Genomic DNA, 23,026 nt, shown 5'->3' with positions numbered 1-23,026 from the left:
CCCCAGGGCGTGCTGGCACTGGGGGCAGGAAGCAACAGCCAGCACCGTGGTGGTGGCGCGGCAGGGGTTCCAGTGGGGCCCTGCCTTTGCTCCCAGTGAGCACAGGAAGCAAGTGGGGCTTGTGGACCCAAGACCACACAAAGGGTCCCGTCATTTGGAGGGAAGCTCGATTCAAACTAGAGAAGCCACCTATTTGTGTTCCCTTGTCGGAGCCATCTCTCATCTCCAACCTGTCGTGAGGTGGGGGTCCTTGGGCTGTAAGCATCACTCAGCTGCAGAGTCTGGAGAGCGGTGGAGTTCAAAGGGTTGGATCTGGGTTATTTAGGGACCTGGCAGGTCAAGTCAGCTCAAGCCCCGAATGTCCTTTATCACCACAAAGTAGATCCTTAAAGGCCCTGAGGGAAACGACTTTATGTCTTTCCTGTCCCCAGTTAAGGGCCTCTTTTCCAAACTTGTCAACCTTAAAACTGCCCAGGGGAACAGCTGAACAGAAATTGGCCCCTGATGTTTCACTACCTGCCTCCCCCACGCCTTCAGGTTTCAAGACTTCAGACTTGCCACCTCTACTGTCCCTCCACCTGCATCACTCCCCTCTGGGGCCAGTACCCACAAGACTCACTCCTGTCATGTCCCTACGCAAATGTGACTCAGAGGGCCCCTGGTGGCCCAGCGGCTTCCTATCACCTGCAACAGGATGTAAGCTTTGGGAAAGCAAGTTCTTATAGTCACTGGCTCCCAGCAGAAATTCAGCCTTTCTAGACAATCAATTTGGGGATGGAGGGAACAGAGCCTGAAGAGACAGTAGCACCAAAGGTGCAGCAGAATCCCTGTGGAGGACTGTGCCACCCAGATGGGAGAGGCCTGCTGGGGATTCCCAGGGGAAGGCCAGCTTATGCAGTCAAGGCAGCAGGAAGTGCAGCCAGCTGGTGGCCTCAGCAGCTTCCTAGCCCAAAAGCTGCACTCCTGGAACAAATGAAGTTTTAGTCCAGCCCCAGAAGCCACCCCAGTCCAAGTAGAGGGTTTTTAGAAAGTTTGTTTCAACTGTGGAAAAGTGTAATTAAAACATACTTTGAAGTCAGTTGAGAGCAGTGAGTTAAGAACTAAAACTAACATACAACTAACACAGAGCAGCTGACAGATTTGACCTTTCCAGAAAGGAGGTCTGAAGTGTCTCTTGCAATAGAAATTGTTTTCAATTCTTGAGTGGGACCCACTGTTCTCTGGATCTAACTCGTTTCTGGCTTTGCGATTTGAGTGTGGAGAACTGACAGCACGGGAATCACCTGGAAGTTCACCTGACCCTCCGGAGCTGGAGCCACTCTGGGTCAGGAGCCTCCATGACCCCTTTCAGTTGTTCACTGAGCGACAGCACCACCTAGTGGCCACCTTGCTAGGCCAGGGAACCCAGCCAAGCTCACACCCACCCCACCCTTCAGGAAGGAAGAGAGCATGCCGGCCTCGTTCCCAGTGTTCAGTTCGCACTCAACTCTCCCAATCCAGGCTGTGACTCCTACAGGACATCTGTTTCAAAGTTTCTTGGCAAAAAAATCACTCAGGGACATAGCAGTGTATAACCACGCCTGACTGGCTTGTTTTATTGGAGAAGAGGACGTGGAGTTAACAACGTGAAGACAGTTGGGACCTGAGGTTGGGAAGAACACCCTCCCCTCCCCTTACAAGCCCACTGCCCCAAATAAAAAATAACCAACTATGGGAGAGCAGCTGAGACAGCGACTGGGGGCAGGGGAAGGAGACCATGCGTGTGCTGGGAGGGCCCAGAGGCAGCGGCTGCACGAATACGCGAGTACAAGTCTCTGAATCTTCCTCGTACGTCTGTATAAATATATAGATACGTTGTTCACTTGTTTCCCCTTCTCTCCCTTCTGCTCCGTGCTGCTTGCCGCGGTCCCAGCTCCTCTTTCCACGTGAGGGCGAAGGGAAGGGGCACGATGAGCAAGTCATCACCGAATTGCGATCAGACCCACATCCATCAACTTCTGGATCTTCTGCGCTATCACAGGATTCTTTAAGTGTCTGACAAACAAGAGGCAAAGTTATTTGAAATGAGACAACCTATAAAAATTCTTACTTGCTTGCAGAGCAAGCCCCAACCAACACAAATCCCCCTGGACACCACCAACCAACAAGAGGTGGTAAGGGAGTCCTGGCAGAGACTGCCCAGGGGGACCCACACGGGCCTCCTCTGCCACTGTTCGGAACCTGACCAGTCCTGCTGCAAAGGAGTCCAAGGACGCAGGTTTAAGCTGAGACCATTCTCCCAGAAAAACTGGTCTTTCCAACTAACCACTTAAGCCATCGCCACTAACATATATAAATGAAATCCTTCCAGCTCACCATCAACTGCCAACCCTGCAAGTAAGAATTACACTATAAATATTCCACTCAGATCACACTGCTGCCAACGTTGTGCATTCTCAATGCTTTTGTCCACCTTTTCCCTCGAAGGCCATCTGCCCCCAACCTGACTCACTCGCTGAGCGCCTGGGGGTCCTTCTGCATCTGTTCCAGGATGAGCCGCATGGCCGGGTCACTCATTATCTGCTGCACCTCAGGGTCGGCCATGGCCCGCCGCTTCACATCTTCGGGGCTGTCATGTCGGTTGTACTGGGCCATCATGCAGCGCTGGTAACCATCTGCGGCCTCCTGCATTCCGGCAAAGCCAAAAGTGGAGGGTGTTAGCACTACCTGGCTCACTGCTGCAGCCGGTCCAAGATAACAGAGGTAACTGAGGGGAAGACAGACATACAGAGAAACAGGCGAGAGGGAAGAATCAGACACATGGAGGCAGGGGAGAGCTCACTGAAGGCCAGAGCAGCCCCACCTTACAGTTGGAGTCCAGGTCGAGTGCCTTCTGGTAGACATCCATGGCTTTGGTGTAGTCTTTCATCGCTTCCAAGGCAGCTGCTTTCCGTGTATAACCCTTGACTACAGACAGAAAGGGAGAGGTGAGGCATCACCTAAAACACACTTCTGAAAGCTGCTCTTTCAACTCTTCATCTGAACACCGTTGTTCCTCAGCCTGACACTAGCTCCTAAATGTTACAAACCCGAAAGACACACAGGCAAAGTATATGCTCTCTCCTTCTCTCAACCCTCTGGCCAGTCAGGGGACAGAGAAACAGCACAGAAAGGCACTTACTGAAGGTCGGTTCTAGCTGGATGCATTCCTCACAGTCCTAGGAAGGAAAGGCAAAAAAGAATTAGGCTCATTCCTTTAGAGGAGCTACCCTAGGGCAGACTGATCACTTGGAATTACAAATCTAACTGTTCACCCAGGGCCATTACAGAACATTCTGCTTTTGTTCTAATGTTTTTTTTTTTTTTTTTTTTTTTTTGCGGTACACGGGCCTCGCACTGTTGTGGCCTCTCCGGTTGCGGAGCACAGGCTCCGGACATGCAGGCTCAGCGGCCATGGCTCACGGGCCCCGACTCTCTGAGGCATGTGGGATCTTCCCGGACCGGGGCACGAACCCGTGTCCCCTGCATCGGCAGGCGGACTCTCAACCACTGCATCACCAGGGAAGCCCTGTTCTATTTTTTAAAAATTTTTATTGGAGTATAGTTGATTTACAGGTGCTGTACACGTGTACAGCAAAGTAGATCCGTTATTATACATACAGATATCCACTCTTCTTTAGATTCTTTTCCCACAAAGCCATTACAGAGTACTGAGTGGAGTTCCCTGTGCTATACAGTAGGTCCTTATTACTTATCTATTTTATACATAGTAGTGTGTATATGTCAATCCCAATCTCCCAATTTATCCCTCCTCCCTCTAGTGCTTCTGTTGTTCCTGGCAGCTTGGTAATTTAACAGCAGGCCCAGCAAAAGAAGAGTAGAGAAGTAAGGAAAGCAGAACTAGAAGGGATAACAAATCCAGATCATGGACCATCTCATATAAGGGGGCCGGGACTCTTCAAAAGGCTAATGTTATGATTAAAAAAAAAAAAAAAAAAAAAAAGGAACACCCCACCCCCCACCCCCAAAACCGAAAAGGTAGGGAAACTTCTAGTTTGAGAATCTAGAGGACATGACCACCAGATGAAACGAATGGACCTTGATATTGACAACTTTAAAACTTTATTTTTAGACAACTAAGGAAATCTGAACATAAGACATACAGCAGATGACATTATAGCCTGAGTTTTGCTATTATTAGGTGCTAATAATATTGTGACTGGACAGGGAGAGTCACTTCAGGAGATGTATGCTCAGGAATTCAGAGGTCAAGTGCCAAAATGTATCATTTCCTTTCACAAATGGTTTGCCAAAAGCGTCGATGCTTATGGTTGAAGAAAAGGCGGAAAACATAGGTATTCTGTGTATTTTTGTCCGAAATATCTTCAAAACATAAAATTACGGAGAAAAGAACGCTATGCAGTGTAGTGTGTGCGCTGAGGCCCAACCAAGAAGCTCTAAGACTGGGAGCAATTCTACTCATTCTTTCCTCCCATTTGCAGATTGGCAAAGTCCTGTTCCACCTCTCAGGTGACTAACAATGTTATTCTTTGCTTTGCAAACCAACTTGCTTTTGACATTCCCCTTGTGCAGTCCCACCAGCAGCAGTGATGTCTCTAGGCCAGATGGACTGAGAAGATAGTGGCATCAAACAAAACCATCATGGACTCAGGTACTGGTGTGTCTAGATAGGTAACATTTTGTCTAGTTCCCACAAGATGGTCCAGGTTTATCTCCCAGAGGACAGTTTAAAAATCACCAAGAGGCACAGAGTAGCTCATGTTCAAGAGAGCTATGGAGAGTAACTCCTTCAGTGTTGAACATTATCATATCTGACCATACTTGATGTTACTGACAACAGCAGATCTATCTAACTGGAGTATGGAAGAAAAGAATGGTAAAGCTGCTGTGGAAGTTAAGGCAGTTCCTCAAAAAAATTAAACACAGAACTATAGTACTTCCACTGTTGTATAAAATACTTGAAAGAATTGAAACCAGGGACTCAAACAGATATCTGTACACCCATGTTCACAGCAGCATTGTCCAGAACAGCCAAAAGGTGGAAACAACCAAATGTCCATGGATGGATGGATAAACAAAAGGTGGTCTACACAATGGAGTATCATTCAGCCATGAAAAAGGAAGTGTGACACATGCTACAACGTGAATCTTGAAGACATTATGCTAAGTGACATAAGCTAGACACAAAAGGTCCAATACTGTATGATTCCACTTACAGGAGGTCCCTAGAGCGATCAAATTCAGAGAGACAGAAAATACAACAGTGGTTGCCAGGGACTGGGAGAGGGGGCTGGGGCGTTAGTGTTTAGAAAACGCAGTTTCCATTTGGGAAGATGAAAAAGTTCTGGAGATGGATGTTGGTGATGGCTGCACAACAATGTGGATGTACTTGATGCCACTCAACCACACACTTAAAATGTTAAAAAGGTAAACAACAAAAAATGTAAGGAAGGACAAAGGGGAGGGAAAAGGATCTACTTTCCCCAATACGCCCAACCACGAATAAATCCACAGGCCAGGACAGGGTAGACACAGGCCCTGTATTTTTACAAATTTCACATGTACATCACCACCTTGAATCTATGATCAAAATAAGAACACCAAGCTGATGCTGATGAAAACATGGAAAGAGGAAAACACATTTCTCATGCACAGTGACATTAACAGCTGCTCCGCATTCCCAGAGCCTCACCTTGAGTGCCAGCTGGAACTCCAGAAGTTTGGTGTAGCAGGCAGCTCGATTGCTGTACAATTTGGCATCTTTTGGGTTCCGTTTGATGGCTTCTGTATAATGCTTCATCGCCTGGGGATAGTCCCCTGAACATGGAAAAGACAAACTTAAAAAATAAAATAAAGCACACCACCAGAGCGCATCTACCCCACAGTCAGCCAAGGCACAGAAAGCACCATCTACACTGCTCTTATCCAAAAGTTCCATCATCTGAGCTGTAGGTACCTTTCTGAAAACATTCATTGCCTTTGTTCTTTTCCTCCAAGGCCAGGTCAGGGTTTATGTAGGCCAGCCGCTCTTGCTCTTTCAGGATTTTCTCTGCCTAAAAAAATTATTAATTCTTGGAATAGTCATTTAAACTCTCATAAACATTGGGCTAATAAAAAGTCTGATTAGAATTTCAATTTTCACAGTGGCAAGATTTAACTTTTGGTTTATTCCTTACAAACTATGTATAGCTTAAGTAAGCTACAAAGATATATTGTACAGCATAAAGGATATAACCAGGGGGCTTCCCTGGTGGCACAGTGGTTGTCTGCCTGCCAATGCAGGGGACACAGGTTCGTGCCCTGGTCCAGGAAGATCCCAAGTGCCGCGGAGCGGCTGGGCCCATGAGCCATGGCCGCTGAGCCTGCGCGTCCGGAGCCTGTGCTCCACAACGGGAGAGGCCACAACAGTGAGAGGCCCGCATACCATAAAAAAAAAAAAAAAGAAAAAAAAAGAAAAGAAAATAACCGATATTTGATAATATCTTTAAATAAAATATAATCTATAAAAATTTTGAATCACTATGTTGTACAACTGAAGTACAATGTTGTAAACCAACTTTACCGCAATTCAAAAAAAAAATTTTATATTCCTCATCATCAAGGTGTACGTACTATGAAGCAGAATGAACGGTATTGATGTATACTTGGTACGAAGATATGACCTATATGAAAATGATATATGTATTGACAGTTCAATTTTCTGCCTAATCTTTCTGTGAATAAAATCACTCTCCTACATAATTTGGTTGTATAAGGTAAGAAAAAACTTAAATTACAATAACAACCACAACACTGTCAGAGCACTGACCCTCAACATCAACGAATTTATGGTGGAAACCTTGGCCGACAAAAAAGGCACAGCAGAAAAACTGAGTTATTCCCTACGTGTTGTCATCATTAAGTGACAGGCGCAGCATCATATACAATGACCAAAGACAACAGATTTGTCATTAAATAGTAATGACTACAACAAATAAAACAAAAAGTAGCAAAACATCCCATATCCCCTACCCACCTGTTGGCATTTCTTGAGCACATCTGGGGTTCGGTGCTCTGCCAGAGACTTGTTGTAGAAATGGATGGCATCCTTGTACTTTTCTTCTTTGAAATAGGAGTTGCCAATTCGAGCGTAAGCTCTGACAAAGACAAGAGAAAAAAGAATTTGCTAAGGGCAGAACACAGACAAGGTCAGCCCCTGCAGAGAAAAAACCATCTGCAACCAACTAGACACAAGGCCCATGTCACTGCCCCAGGCACCACGCCCTTCCAACACCTTCCGTCTAGGATCCTGCAGCCTCCTTTCCAGTCCACGGCTAACACAGTATGCTGTGCAGCCAGCAGCCCCCTCTCCATGCAGACACGGAACCCTCCACACTGCTCAAGGCATTCCCAGGTCAAGCGTACTTGGCAATCTGTCGGTAGTCTTCTCGGTTTTCTCGCCCCACTTCAATGGCCTTCTCACAAAGCTCCCGGCATTTACCATAGTCGCCCTTTTCGAAGTACACGGCTGCCAGGCAGGAGGGTCAAAAAGGAAGAGTCAGCCCATGCCTCACCCCCAGGACCACGTAACAACTCCTGCACCTGTGTCCTGGGTCTCACCTGCTTGGTTGGTTATGTAAGTCATGTTGGTGGGGTCCAGGTCCTTGGCTCTGTCATAGTGTTTCAAGGCTGTGTCAAAGTCTTTCTTCTTATAGGCTTCATTCCCCAACTCTTTTTCTTTCAGTGCCTAGATGAGGTGTGGGAGAAGTCAGTGCTGAGCACATCTAACCAGACGGCAAAGAGAGCAAGGGCCTGTGACGTCACAGGTACTACGCAGCATACACAACTAACAAGGCTACAGAAGCAGGTTCTCCACACCCACAGTGAAGTATCAGCTGTTAGAATGAAAAATTATAGACTTTCATCTCTGCTTCCTCTGAAACTCCCCCTATCCCACCTACTCTCCTGGATCTTTCTCAGCAAGTGAGGGCTTCTTCAGGGGAGAGGAAATCCCTTCAGCTTGAAAGAACTTCAGAGAGGACAACATAGTTCTGTGCTAGGTTTAATTCTGAGAGGCTGAGCAAGTTCGGTTTCTGTCGCATGCTGTCTCGAGGTCTTAGCTGTCAGGCAACACCCGCAGAGCGCGTGAGGAGCAGAAGGGGCCGTCCTGGTGGCAGGAGTCTTCGGCAGAGCTCACTACCACCCACGTTATAGGGCCTTTTTCCAGCTTTGAGGCACCATGAACAACCAACGCTTACCCCTTTAAAGGTACTAAATTTGGCAACAATCTGCTGTTCCCATTTATAAGAGGGGAAATAAAATCGTTCAGGCACATGCCTCCTGCTCTGGAAGACTGAAAGTTGTTCACTTAGCAACACAGACAACTTTCAACTACACACCACGTCCGACAAGGAAACAGAAGCATAAGGAATGATAGACAGCATTCTTCTGGATCTCCGCAAGGACAAGGACCACACACAACTTTACTGGCTGGCCCTGGCTGACTTCCACATTGCCAGAACCACAGCGGCCATGGGACTATGGACTAGTAGCTTCCACTGCCTCAAGACTTTGAGATACACGATTCCTATGAAACTGCTTGTTACGTGGACCTTTTAATATACTATTTTCTTTTAAAAATATTTACTATTTATTTATTTCAGCTGCACTGGGTCTTAGTTGCGGCACGTGGATTCTTAGTTGTGGCGTGCAAACTCTTAAGTTGCAGCATGCAAGCAGGATCTAGTTCCCACCAGGGATCGAACCCAGGCCCCCTGCACTGGGAGCACAGTCTCTTACCCACTGGAGCACCAGGGAAGTCCCCTGACCATTTTAATTAACAACAGTAACTTTAGCACATACTAAGCATTCAAAAAACAATCACAGCCAAGGAAAGCCTATAGATGGTCCCACCTGACACACATATTTCTAATTGACTTGGCTGTTTCTTCTAAATTCATGATAGTAAACAGTGCTAAAAAAAAAAAAAGAGCGAGACACCTGCTTCTTATTCTCTGGAAGATCTTCTTCCATTGGCTCTGGTTTTGTCTCCTTTCTGGGAGGAGGCGGCGGTGGAGGTGTCACAACTTCCTCTTCTTCATCCATACCACCTAGATCGACCCCAAGGAGGACGCTGAGAGTAGTCATGATCCGGGGATCTTGCAATTTCCTAGTATTGGTTAAAAAAACAAAAAAACAGCACTTAGTCCTCTCCACAACTGATCTTAAACCCCATTTACTGCTAAAGCCCAGATTACTGTATATAAAAGCTTCTCACCCATGAGAAGGTTCCTAGATCCTGTACTAAAAGTTACAAATGGGGAATACTCAACCCTTCAAATATCCATATAAAATGAGGTAACACAGACCAAATTTATTTCTTGAGGCCAGCAGATACACAGAGAAATGAGTTATAGATACACTTTGTCTGATCTCAGGAGCCAGAGGGATTCAGACAGTCACAGATAGCAGTACAAGGTCTGGAGAGATCTCTTTAGATCTGACATCCTTTCAACCTTGCATTTCCACTCCAATATACCAACAGAGAGAGGGGGTCCTATGTGTAAAGAAAGGATAGGGTTGGTGCTAGGTCAGCATAGCAGGAGAGCAGTGAAGAGGCAGAGGAGGGTTAGAACAAACACTCCAGATTACTCTAATATATACTCCCCCTGACCCTTTCTAAAAATACAAATAAAAAAAAAAAAATAAAATAAACAGTAACCAAAGCAGTAAACTCCTACTGCTCTTTGGAGAAAAAACAAAGGGAGAAACCCTGCAGTCCGGTCGAGGGAACCGCCTGCCACAGGATCCCAGGAAGAAAGCACAACGTTCATGTCCATTTCCAGAGACAAACGGTGCCGCCTTGACTTACGTGCCCAGGTCGGAGGGCTTGTTCCGCAGCTGCTCTATCATTTCCCGGTAGGTAGGATCAGCGAGCAGAATCTTTGTCCTGGGATCACTCTCCAACTTCTGGTATAGATTAGGCATGTTGAAAGGGTTCATGAATTTCCTCTCTGTTTCAAACAAAGGAAAGCACATCACTAGGAGTCAGTTACTATGCCCACACAGCCTACTAAACCAACACTGGGGGATGGGGGAGCCTCCAAGTTAATCCCAATTAAAAAATAATAGTAAATAAAAGGAGAAGAGCAGTATACGTGGTGCCTGCCTACCTGCCAACCGGGCCTCCATATTCTGTAAACCTTCTTTGAGCTGAGGATTGTTTGCTTCATGTTTTAAACCCTCCTCATAGGTTTGCTTGGCTTCTTCAAATCGGTTTAAGAACTCAAGAGCTGCTGCTTTTCGAGAATAGCCCTTAAACCAGCAAAGAAAAATACCAAAATGAAAGACACCTAGCGGTAAATTCCTAAGATGAACTCAAAAAAATCTATTTTACATTTCATGAAACAAAATGGGTATTCACGTGAAGGCCTAAGAAAAAACAGAAAGAGGAGCAGGATACAGCAATGGTGTATCATCGACCCTGTAGAACACAGCCTAATATCTAAGGTGCACACCTGCCCCCTCCCAGTTCATCTTTCGACCCTAAGTGTTGTCAGAATTTTGGGTAGTGTTTTCCTTCCTAGCAGTACAAAAAATAAGACATGTCTTAACCGACGGTACCTCAGATTTGATGAAACATGCCATCACTCTGAGGAACAATCTCAAACAGGTAGGAAGAATACTGGGGGAAGGAGAATAATCAACTATGAGTCTCTCGGGCTAGGCAACTAGGCAAGCCAGGAGGGCTGGTATTTAAGAACTGCCCCCCAAAGGAGTTTCTGGGCACCTGAGGAGCCCCAGCACGCACACAGCTTACCTTGCCCCAGTCAGGCTTCAGGTCCACGGTTCTGCAGCCGTCCTCGTAAGCCTTCTGGTAGTCTCCTTTCTTGGCATAGGCTGCGGAACGATTGCTGTAGAGCACGTGGTTCTTGGGGTCTAACTTAATGGCTTCCGAGTAGCACTGCAACGCGTCATCGATGTTGCCAGCACTCAGGGCCTTGTTGCCCTTTTCTTTGAGCTCATTTACCTGAGAAGAAAAGGAACCAATATAGTTTCTCTCCATAAAATGTCTCTTTAGTCCCAATTTCTTAGGGGATACTCATTCCTTTCCGTAGCTATTGACAAACAGGTTACTTTATGGATCAGAAAAGAGAAATCACAGATTCATTAATTTACATTTCCCACACCTTTGGGAACCAGCAAGGAAAAAATAACCAGGAAGAAGCGGCCTGACACTGTTCTTTGCTGGCTCCCCTGTGGATCAGTGAGAACTTCAGCCACTCTTCCAAAAGTCTCTACTTTGAGCTGATGAAGCCACTCTAGAACATACTCATGAGTTCCTTTTGTGGAAAAACAAATTCATTTGCCATGGATTTCCACAGTTCGAATGATAAACTGGACACAGGCCTAGTTACTCCTCACAGGAAGAGGCAACCAAGAAGGAAGTGGACTGAGCTTGCACTGATACATGCTTCAGCAACCTGCCGGCTCCAGGAGCATCAAGACGCTCACCTATGATCAAAGAACAATCTGTTTCCACTTACAGATGTGGTAACACGTCACAACACGATAGATTACTGGTCTGTTCCTTAACAGGTAAAGGAAAGCTAGAAAAAAAGTTTTTGTCATGCTTAAGTATTATTATGCTACTAAAAGGATGAAGAAGAATAAAGAAACACTATTTGTGGTTCAATCCACTATCCTCTCAAATATCTGGAATGAAAACAGCAGGAACGCATCAAAACGTTTAATAAAGTGACCCTGGCCCTATCAGAACAGGATCCTAATTAAAGGGCTTCTCCTAACCAGGAAGCCCTACAAGAGGGGAGGGTCATCCCTCAAATGCATACACACTTGGTGAGACTAAGCTGTGTCCCTCAAGACACAAAGTCATTCTTTCCTGGTACCTATCATCTGCCCATGACCCAGTGTACTGATGCAAGAAAGAGTTCTATTATAAGAAATGACTTTGGAACCTTGAGGCACACCAATTGGGAACCTCCACCAACCAGAGATCTTAGAGAGACAAGCTCTATGAGAAAAAAGGAAAAGAAACTACCAAGACGCTGGCCAGAAGGCAAAAAGTTTAAAAACTCAATACCACGAGGCAGCTGAGAACAGCTAGGTGAAGTTCTTGCCTATCCTACAGAACATCTTCCAAACTGGGCACCTACCTGCAGTAGGTCAGGAAATCAAGTTCGTACACAACCAGCACTTTAAAACATCAAATGGAATAGAAAATGTCAGCATGTGGTACGTATAATACAGTAAGTTGTTCTGTCTGACATGTTATACAGTTGTATGTCTGTATTGGGTCAAATTTTAAAAGTTTATCACTATGAGATTTATTTGAAAGGTGCTTAGTTAAAAAAACACAATTTTGGACACTCAAATTTGTCCAACTTTAGGAATATTTCCTAAAACTGAAACACGGATCTCAGAATAATAATTTTAAAAAAAGCTACATATTGAATGGGGGCAAGACAGTAGGTTCTAACACACCTGGAGTAAAATGCCAGGCCATTTGTACAACAGGCATGGTAAACGTGCAGTCCCTGAGTTTAGTCACTCACAGTCTACCTGTGCCTACACTTCTACAATGGGCAATTGCGATTAAGAAAAATTTTTTTCCTCTTTTGATAATGGCGGGATGAGAGCTTTTCTTGAATTTAACACAGCAATGTGTTTCTCACGTCAGCCCTGTCTCTTGTCTATATCACAGCCTACTGAATCCCAGATACAATTTAATTATCACAAAAGCTCAAAATGTTTATTAACCTCTCCGTTTCCACTCTAATTTTTAAAAATTTAGCGAAGAGGCCCCAGGTTTGGCTAAAAGAGGAATACCTATACTAAGGCAAAAGGTTCGACTTTGTAGATCACACCTGAACACCCGAGCTGTCCCCCCACTCCCCCCAGTCGATCTTTACAGACTAATAACAGCTTCCAATTGAATAAAACCTTACTGGGCCTTTCACAACCCTCAGGCCGCAGAGGGTACAATTAAGTCACTGAAAGGAACTAGCAGCAGCTTCAAATTCGGCCCCCCAACAATGCCGAGAGGAGTTAAATAACTTACTGCTTATCTGTATATTCTAAATTTTCTAAGCACTAATTCCTCCTTCTGCAATTTGAAACCGAAGTTTTGTAAGTATCAGTCCTGTTACTCTTGAATCGCACGCACACAGAAAGAAAAACGAGGAGGGGGAGGGGCCTCACATACGTTTGTAAAATCACTGGTAGGGATGAAATTCATTCCAAGGACTTTTGCTGCACCCTCCCCTTTCCTGCATCATGAAAAGAAGTCGGCCTGCTGCTCGTCAAACCTTCACTGAACACTCTTCCATCCCGGTCTTTTCAGATGCAGAGAAGTAGGATTTTCCCTACTTCTGGCTACTAAGTCCATCAGCTACTTCCAGTGTATTCCCGTCCCCGCTCCCCGAATTCCTCCAAGTTAACTGTGCCAAGTCCTGGGTAGTCTCTTCGTTCGCAATCTCTGATCCCCCTTTCAGATGACGAACTTCCAGAGGTTGACCCGATCCCTCCTGCCTTTCGCAAGGCCCCTCGCCCACCTCCATCCCTCCCAGCGCCTAGGGCGCCATCCCCCTGCTCAGCCTGGACCCACTTCCCGAGAGAGCTCCGGAGTCCGGCCGCGGCTCCTCTTCCCGCCGCGAGCCGGACTTATGCCGAACTAATACGTCTTCCAGCCCATCTCGCCGAGTCGGGTGGCGACAGGCGCTGAGCCGAACCCGCGCTCCCCACAGCCAACCCTCGCTCCCCGCCCGCCCGCCCGCCGCGGCCCTCACGCCCTCGCCGCCTCAGCTGCTCCGGCGGCCCCGGCCCCCACCCCGGCCGCCCCGGCCGCCCCAATCGGGCTCCCGCCCCGCTCCTCCACCCGCGGCCTGGCCTCAGCGGGTCATCGAACGGCCCCGGGCCTCAGCCCGCCCCTCCCCCTTCACCTGCTCCATAGCCCGGCCCGGAACCCAGTTGAATAGACTCCGTCCGCTCCGCGTTCCCAACCGCACGCGCCGCCTTCTGGAACCTACTAGAAGCTGCCGGGACCCCCAAATCCCGCCCCTTCCTCTCTGGCTCACTGGTCGCGCTCCTCTAGGCGTCTTTCTGAGCTTTTCTACTATTGGCTTGAAGTCTAGCCCATCATCTTTGCTTCTCTCTCATTGGACAATATGGAGAACCCTGCCTCCCCCGCATCTCGGGATTGGGCGGTTCCCTAAAAGCTCCGCCCATCACAAGCTCTATGATTGGAGGGAAGGGCAGACCTCTGCGACAGTGATTGGTGGTTTGGTCCGCCAATCGTGGCCGCGCTGGCCGCGCCCATTGGTCCTGTTCTTTCTGGAAATTTCCACCTCTCCCATTGGGCTGACGGACTCCATGACGGAACCGCCTTCAGATTTTAAAAAATTTCAATTGGGCGGTGAGTTGCAGACACTTTGCTCTGATAGGTTTAAATTGATGCCCTTCAAAGAGCAGGGTGGGGTTTTACTGTAGCCGTGGTTTATGGGAGCCCAAGGCCGCGTCCGCCGTCTGCAGCGGTGGTTCGCCAGGCTGCGGTATTGGCGGGGTCGCTGGGGTCGCTGGCCGCTTCCTTTCTCGCTCTGCGGGTAGTGTGGCCAAGGCAATTCGCTCCTCCCGGCGGCAGAGAACCCTGGTCCTTCGCCCGAGCGTCGGGCTCGGGGGTCGCAGCCTGGGGGCGGGGGGCGGTTGGCCGTTTGGGTCGGCTTCGGGAGAGACCCCCGACGCGTTCCCGGATCCCGCTGTTGGGTTTGGGTGTTCGAACATCCCGCGTGGTGGTGAAGGCGCCGGGGCTTGGGTAGGACAGGCCTGGAATCTCACCTTGGCGGGGACCCTCCGTGGAATGGCCCCACCTCTATGAATCTTTCGGGAAGAGAGTTTGGTAATCCAGGGCCGTGGATCGTTCATATTTATGCAGTAGACTATTTATTACTTAATGAAGGAGAGCTGTCTCTGTTATTCGGAGGTAAACGGGTAAGGGAGACAAAAGACCTCACTGAGGTGCCCGATCACCTGGCGGGCGGCGGCGGCCGGGGCGGTCCTTAAAATCGCGGCTCTTCTGCCAGAGGCAGGGCAGGTACCCGTAGAGAAGCGAAAGGATTTAGAGCGTGAGAGAGAAATGATTGTGGTTCACGGAGCAAAGAAGCCGCATGACGGGTCTGGAGGGAGCTTAGATGAGGGTCTTGGGCCCTGCTGTGATCTCTCTCCCCCACGCCCGCTGGGTAATGCCGTCCCTTCCCAGGGTTTAACTGCCCTCTATGCTAATAGGTTGTCTCCACAGCGTTCTTTTCCATCCCAGCTGTCTGACCCATTCTCGACACTACAGCCAAGGTCACTGTAGATCCGCTTGCCTGATAACCCCCTCCTTTGCTCGAAACTCTTGGAGGCTTTTAGATTGGGGGTCAGGGCCTGTCTAACATCGCAGGCCTACTTTTCCCACCTCTTCTTTCCCTGTCCTCCACCTTCAGCACCAGTCTCGAGCCACACTGACCTGTCTGTTCCTTGAACTAGGTGGGCTCCTCACTTGGGGCCTGCCTGCAAGATGTTTCCTCTGCTGGGATCGCCCTTCCACCAACTCTGCCAGGTTAGCATCTTCTCAGGTTTTTAAGGCTGAGATGAGCTGTCAGGGTTCCTTGACGACCTGCCCCCAACGAACTCACTAATTTCTGCCTACCTATTATTTGCTTTCACAGCATCATGGTCTACACATGTGTCCAGTCACATACTAAACCAGAGACTGGTATCTGTACCACATTTTGTAGGGCCTACAAGGGCCTTGTGTCTTTTCCTTTAGATCCTTGTCTTCCAGGTGCGTTGTACAGCGTTTTGCACGTAGCAGGTAATCATTAATTCATCAAATACGCCCTATAATTTTTTAGGTAATTGTGGGCACTGGGGAAATGCAGTGAGCAATCCTGACAAAAATCACTGTTTTTGTGGTGCTCATTTTAATGAGAGACAAACTAAAAAAAGTTTGCATAGTGTATCTGCGGTAGAGAAAAATAAAGCAGAGTGTTGGGCAAGTGGGGCAGTGTTGCATTTTCAGTAGGGGTCCAGATCAAACCCAGTGAGAAGCTAATATTTGAGAAAAAACCTGAGGAAGTGAAGGAGTGAGATTCATGGATATCCTAGGGAAGAACCTTGCTGTCAGAGGGAACAGCAGATGCAAAGGCCTTGTGACCAGAATGTCAGGGACAGGGAGGGAGTGGGAGGTGGGGCTAGAGGAAGCAGGAGCAGATCCTGCAGAATGGGAGGCAATTGTGTTCACTTGGAAACATGCAGAAAAGTGATGTGATCTGACAGTTTTATCAGGATCCCTCTGATTGCTGTATCAATGAAGAGGACGAAAGCAGAGGAACCTCTTAGGAAGCTGTTGCAGGATTCTAGGAGAGGGGTGATGGTGCCGTGGGCCAGGGTGGGAGCAGAGGATGGGGGAGAAAAGTTGGATTCAGAATGCATTTTGGAAGAGCTGACAGGATCTGTTGATGTATGGATGCAGAGCATGAAGGAAGGAGGTGACTCCAAGGTGTTTGGCCTCTTACTCATCTGCTAAGTTAAATCTGTCAACGAGACCTTTCCTTTCTTCTTGGCACCGTCCCCAGACCACCGCACTCCTGCCAATCCCACTGCTGCCCCCCAGCCCAGCTCTTTCTCCACCTCTGGAGGCCTTTTGAGGCCTTATATCGTCTCCTCAACAGCTTCTCTCCAGGCTTCTTTGCCATCCCTCCCTCTCTGTGATCTGGTCTCTGCTGTCACACATCTTTTTTATAGTTCTGTGTGTGGTACAGTACTCTGGGTACAGGGGCTCAACAGTGAGCAAGGCAGCCCTCAGATGCAGCTTCTGCACACATGGACCTTGTTTTCTAGTGGGAGAGACAGATGGTACTTAAACTCCACAGCTGTGTGACTTCTAGCAACGTGCTTACCTCTTTGTGCTTCAGTTGCTTTCATTTTAAAATGTGGATGAAAAAGTTTCAGTGTTAGAAAAGTTGTGAGGATTGAATGATTGGATATTTACAAAGCACTGAGAACAGTGCCTGACGACAGAATAAGTACCATATACATTTGTGAAATAAAAATAAAGTTACAAATAAAGATAATTCTAAAGAGTGGTGTGTGCTATAAAGAAAACAAAAAGTAAGGATAAAGAGTTACCAGGGAGGCGGGGAAGGAGTGCCTAGAGGTGGGGGGTTAGTGAAGGCCCCTTAGACTTGCAGTTATGAAAAGCAAGACACGGACAGTGTTCCAGACAGGGCAACAGGAAGTGCAAAGACCCTGAGACTGAAACAAATTTGGAATTTTCAAGGAACCCAAAGAAGGCTTTTCTAGTATCCTTGTCTGTAAATGAAGATGATGAACTGCCTATGACTTCCCAAGGTCACTCTTGAGGATTAAACAAAGTAATCCATACTCCAATTTTTGTTTATTTATTTATTTATTTATGGCTGCATTGGGTCTTTGTTGCTGTGTGCGGGCTTTCTCTGGTTGCGGAGATTGGGGGCTACTCTTGTTGCGGTGCACGGGCTTCTCATTGTGGTGGCTTCTCTTGTAGACCTTGGGCTCTAGTCATGTGGGCTTCAGTAGTTGTGGCTCACGGGCTCAGTAGTTGTGGCTTGCGAGCTCTAGAGCGCAGGCTCTGTCGTTAGTTGCTCCACAGCATGTGGGATCTTCCTGTACCAGGGCTCGAACCTGTGTCCCCTGCACTGGCAGGTGGATTCTTAACCACTACACCACCAGGGAAGTCCCAGAGAGCCCTCTTTGAGAAAAGAAAAATATAGATTAAAAAAAAGCATGGTACTTTAGAAGGAGTGCGAATGAGGCACCTTGAGGTTTAAGCTTATCCAGTGTCATGGTAAAGCCACTTCTGAACATTATGATTTCCACCAACTCAGGCTTCTCCAAGTGAACTCAGAGCCCTCCCTTGGGGGCCAGGAGGCAGTGATGCGGGCTGGCTGGCCAGTGCCCCCTTCCCCAGGTCCCTGGAACTAAAGCATAAGCTCCGCCACAGCAGGCATCCTGGCCCTTGACGATGCGTGGCGCTTCGAGTGATTCATGCTGCTCTTTAGGTGGGGAGCAAAATGGCCAGGGCTGCGTTTGGAGTCAACTCTGAGGCTGTAAATCCTGCAGCAAATGAGAGACTGACGGGGTCACCGCGTGCAACCAGATTCTCTGCAGAGCAAATTCCCAGTTTTAAAGTTCTCCCAGGAGTTCCCTAGTGTCCAAGTGGTTAGAATTCCGGGCTTTCACTGCTGTGGCCTGGTTTCAATCCTTGGTCGGCATGGGAGTGAGGAGTGAGGAGTGAGGAGTGGGGAGTGGGGAGTGGGGGTTAGGGGAAGGTTGCAGCTCAGAATTCTCGCGTCTGTAGAACATGGAATTTTTGATTTTATAAGAACTTTCAGTGTTGGAGTGGAAATTTAAGACAACCTGAGTTTCCTTCTCCACGTGAGAGTGAAGTTCCATTCCATGTTCTGAGAAATCCCTAAAGAATATTTTCATTTCCCACATAACTGAGTGATTCCAACTTTGAGCTACCTGTTACCACAGAGTCTGAGTCCTGATTAGCAGGAAAAGTGTGGGGGGGAAATAAAGTGCCGTAGAGTTCTGCTCAATTCAGTGAACTCGCACAGAGCCAGGAACTGTGCCAGATACTTCAAGGAATAAAACGATGGTAATTATTATCCGATAATTACTTATCAGAGAGCCCAGAGCCCAGTTCGGGAGCTCGCCATCCACAGGCCCTCCCGGGGTGTTCTCAGCCAGTCTCGTGGCTATAAACACATCCCGGATGACTCCCACATTAGCTTCGGTTCAGATCTCGCTCCCAAGTTCCAGACTTGTCTACCCAGCTGCCTCCTCAATGTCTCCATTTGGATGGCAAATGGACTTCCCAACGTGTTCGAATCAGAACTGATGATCTCCCCTGAAGCTGTTTCTCCCTTGACTTCCCTCTCTTCAGTGGCCTCGCTATTCTTGGGCTGGTTCAGGCTGAAAACTTGGGAGGCATCCTTGACGTTCACAACCACATCCAGTTCATCAGCAAATTTTGTCAGCTGGACATGGGCCCTTCTGCAAGTCCCCAGCCATTTCTTGGCTTTGGGAAGGGGAACGGAGTGTTGGCTCCCTGAACTGGTAGGTGGCCAGAGGCAGAAGGGACCCCCCGCCTGGGCTCCCAGGCCATATCGAGGCCTCCCACGCTAGATGCTGCTTCCAGAGGGCAGGGCCTGTGATTTGTTCACTGCCGTGTGCCCTCAGGGCCTGGAACCTAGTCCCTGCTTGTAAGAGTTTGGTGAATGAGCAAATGGAGCTGATCATCCTTCTCCTCCCCCATGGGACCCTCAGCCCCTCCCAGGGAGGCTCTCTGGCCTTCTTCCCTCTAGACTTCCTTGCTCCCTATTCGGCTTACTCTTCTCTGGGCCAAATGGTTGAGTCCCTTCAGATTCAAACATCTCAATCCCACTGTTTCTGTTATCTGTTTCTTGAGAAATACCAACTAGTGCAGAGTGTGAGCATGGGGAAATGGGCCCTCCCATGTCCTATTGATGGGAAGTTACACTTAGTAACATCTATTTAAAATACAAAAAGCAGGGCTTCTCTGGTGGCGCAGTGGTTGAGAGTCCGCCTGCTGATGCAGGGGACACGGGTTCGTGCCGTGTGGAAGATCCCACATGCTGCGGAGCAGCTGGGCCCATGAGCCATGGCCGCTGAGCCTGCGCGTCCGGAGCCTGTGCTCCGCAACGGCAGAGGTCACAACAGTGAGAGGCCCGCGTACAGCCAAAAACAAAAAAAAATACAAAATGCAATTCCACGCTTACAGATTTATCCCACCTGGGCCCAGCCTGGTGGCACAAGGATGTATACTGCAGCCCTGTTTGTGACAGCAAAAGGAATAGCACCCAATTACTTGTGTATCCATGGAGGATACTGGGAAACACGATGTTGCTGCTAGAGGACGGAATATTAGTGAGTGTTCAAAAGAACACTCCAGTAGATATTGACATGGAAACATGCCCATGATAGACTGCAGAACGACGAAAGTCGTGCAGCAGTGTGTATGCCGAATCTTACTTTTGGTAAAAAAAAAGTGTGTGTATCTTTCTATATGATTATATATATGCATGGGAAAAGTCTAGACAGTTGTATAGCTAACTGCTAAAGTTGTTGCTTCTGTGGTTTGGGAATGGGGAGGGGTGCTGCATTCATTTGCTGGGGCTGCCATAACTAAATACCACAGATTTGATTCGGTGACTTGAACCACAGCAATTAATTTTCCCACAGTTCTGGAAGTCCAAGATCAAGGTGCTGCTAGATCTGATTTCTTCTGAGGGCTCTCCCCTTGGCCTGCAGACGGCTACCTTCTCACTGTTTCCTCACGTGGTCTTTCCTCTATGCAAGCACGCATCCCTAGTGTCTGTGTATCCAACTTTCCTCTTCTTTTTTTTTTGGCCACCACGTAGCTTGCGGGATCTCGGTTCCCTGACCAAGGATTGAACATGGGCCTAGGCAGTGAAAGCCCAGCGTCCTAACCATTAGGCCACCAGGGACCTCCCAAACTTTCCTCTTCTTATAAGGACACCAATCAGATTGGATCAGGGCCCACCCTGAGGGCCTCGGTTTAATTTCATCACCCCTTTAAAGACTCTGTCTCCAAATACCGTCCCATTCTGAGGTACTGAGGGTTGGGAATTTAACATATGAATTTTTTGGGGGGGGACACGATTCAGCCAATAACAGAGGCTTTCACTTTCTATTACGTTGTTAAAATTTGTGACAATGGGGACGTCCCTGGTGGTCCAGTGGTTAACACTCTGCGCTTCCACTGCAGGGGGCATGGGTTTGATCCCTGGTCAGGGAACTAAGATCCCACAGGCTGCGCGGTGTGGCGTGGGGGGGTGAGGGGGCAAAAACATTTCTTACACTGAACACTGCTATTCGAGCTAAATGTCCCCAGAGCATCAACCTCCTTCCCAGGCCTTCTCTGAAGTCAGAGGAGGGGCAGCGAGTGACCTCTGCCAGCCCAGCCAGCTCCAGGGCCCTCTGAGGCCCCTCCCCTGAGGAAGGCAATGTGAGCCACTCCGGATCACTGGCCAGGTCCTCAGACCCACGCTGAGAGGAAGCAGATGGAGGGGCCTCTGCCATGCAGGCCTATGATTTATAGCTACATGTTCTGGACATTTAGTACCTTGTAATCCATCCTTCCCCTTCACACCTCTCAGTATAACAACAATATGTTATTGGCCAATGAAACAGGTAGGTGATAAAACATGAGGAGAGCGCTACAACCTGGATGAAGGGAGGTGCAAAATTGTGATCACACAGCAAAGATGTTAGGGGGACCTGGGAGGTGCAGGGGTTCCTCTCTCTGAATGAGGCAGTAAAAAGAAGAAAGATGGCCAGGTAAAATGGGGTAGGGCTAAAACTTGAAAGACTCAGGAAACAATAATGCACTGGGCTTTAAAATCAAGCCCCTGGGGAGAGGAGTGCACTGCCCTGTGGGTCTCTTTAGATCTGGCAGTTATCCTGGGTCCTGCTCTGGTCTTAAAGACCAGAAGCTGGAAACTCTCACTGTACTGTGGTCCCGCACCCGACTGCATGTTCAGTCTTGCTGAGGTGGTGAATCTGCTCCTCTGGGTAGCTTTGCAACCCTGAAAGGTGTGGAAGCCCGAAAAACAAACCCAGACTCTTGCTACCAGTTTAGGAAGTTTTGTAATCATTCTGCTAATACCTGCATGTTTATTAAATGTTTTGAAACATGCATCAATCTACCCTATTTGATTTGCAATTTTAATTAGAAAGGAATGAATGGGAGACAGCCTGCAGTGATGACTGCAATAAAGGCTCCCATCCCTGTATGCCTGCCCTTTGCCACGGATTTGGCTGCTTCTGTGAAGACATGGAGTCTATTTCTCCACTTCTTGGATTCTGGGCTGGCCTTGTGACTCGCATTGCGTGCCGTGACTGTGTGAATTCTGTGCAACACAATGTGGTGAAAGTGATGTAGTGTGACTTCCGAGTCAGGCCTCGAGGCATTTTGCAGCCTCTGCTGACATCCTCTTGGAGCAGGGCTTGAGAGCAGCATGCTGTGAAGATGCCCAGTCTGGCATAGTGGAGGCCACATGGGACAGAACCGAGGGGCCTCGCTGACAGCCAGCGCCAATTGCCAGTCACATGAGTGAGGCCGTCCTGGGCCCCCCGCCCCTGTGGCCATCTGACACAGGAGTGGCCCAGGCAAGACCAGCAGATGAAACTTCCAGCTTATCCCAGCCCAAACTGCTGATGCAGAGGCCTGGTTGTTATTTTAAGCCAATGAGTTTTCAGTGGTTTATGAGGCAGCAAAAGATAACTGAGACAGTATAAAAGGATCTAAGTTCGTAAACGGTGTTTGAATATTTAAGAGAACTGATTTACCATGTTTATAAGTTTAATCTATTAGTGTATAACAATTGCTAACTGATTAGAAAAAAATATGCTTGGCTTGGGAGGGAAGAATAAGGTGGGGGATGAAGGCATCTTTACCGGCTACTCCCTCCCTGCTTATAAAAAAAAAAAAGAAAGAAAAAAATATGCTTGTAAAAAAATATATATATATGCTTGTTATATGTGTAAGTCTCTTCTGCTGAGAGTTTGAGGCATTTGAGAGGACCAGCTATTTCAACTCTGTAAAATGTAGTTTAAAATCTATTAGGAAATTTAATTACCTAAGTTTGCAATTGGCATTCATTTTCAGAATTTAATCTGTTGAACCTGTGATTTAATTAAATATTCATCAAAGACTTAGTGAAAGTAATTGTTCTTATTTTTACACAAAAATTAGATTTATAAATAGAAAACTAGATTTGCAAGTTGCATTTGGATATTTAAGAAAAGCTAGTTCTTTTAATTTATGAGTTTAATAAATACAGTATTAATTTAAATACAAGCAGCAGTAGGTAACTTTTTGCTGCATGAAAAAAAACCCTCTCCAACATTAAAAATCCTCAACAGAAAACAGCGGGTGTTACAGCCCCACCAGAAGATT

The 23,026-nt window shown here is 47.6% G+C and overlaps 1 protein-coding gene across 2 annotated transcripts; it reads right to left on the bottom strand.

The window, feature by feature from the left end:
* Positions 1-1,564: 1,564 nt before the first annotated feature.
* STIP1 (stress induced phosphoprotein 1) lies at positions 1,565-14,092 on the bottom strand. Of its 2 annotated transcripts, none has more exons than XM_019931325.3 (14): positions 13,941-14,092; positions 10,799-11,008; positions 10,152-10,293; positions 9,851-9,992; positions 8,980-9,148; positions 7,600-7,726; positions 7,405-7,507; positions 7,016-7,136; positions 5,957-6,053; positions 5,693-5,817; positions 3,161-3,197; positions 2,843-2,946; positions 2,492-2,664; positions 1,565-2,034 (listed from the first exon to the last, which is right to left on the bottom strand). In XM_019931325.3, the coding sequence occupies exons 1-14, from the start codon at positions 13,947-13,949 to the stop codon at positions 1,962-1,964; spliced, it is 1,632 nt and encodes a 543-aa protein (XP_019786884.2). In that variant the 5' UTR covers positions 13,950-14,092; the 3' UTR covers positions 1,565-1,961. The 2 variants fall into 2 exon arrangements, with proteins under 2 accessions (XP_019786884.2, XP_019786883.2); XM_019931324.3 differs by lacking the exon at positions 13,941-14,092 and adding an exon at positions 13,205-13,424.
* Between the last annotated feature and the right edge of the window lie 8,934 nt (positions 14,093-23,026).

Source organism: Tursiops truncatus, chromosome 8 (assembly GCF_011762595.2).
Source record: "Tursiops truncatus isolate mTurTru1 chromosome 8, mTurTru1.mat.Y, whole genome shotgun sequence".
NCBI classification, from domain to species: Eukaryota; Metazoa; Chordata; class Mammalia; order Artiodactyla; family Delphinidae; genus Tursiops; species Tursiops truncatus.
This window is presented reverse-complemented; position numbering and strand designations above follow the sequence as displayed.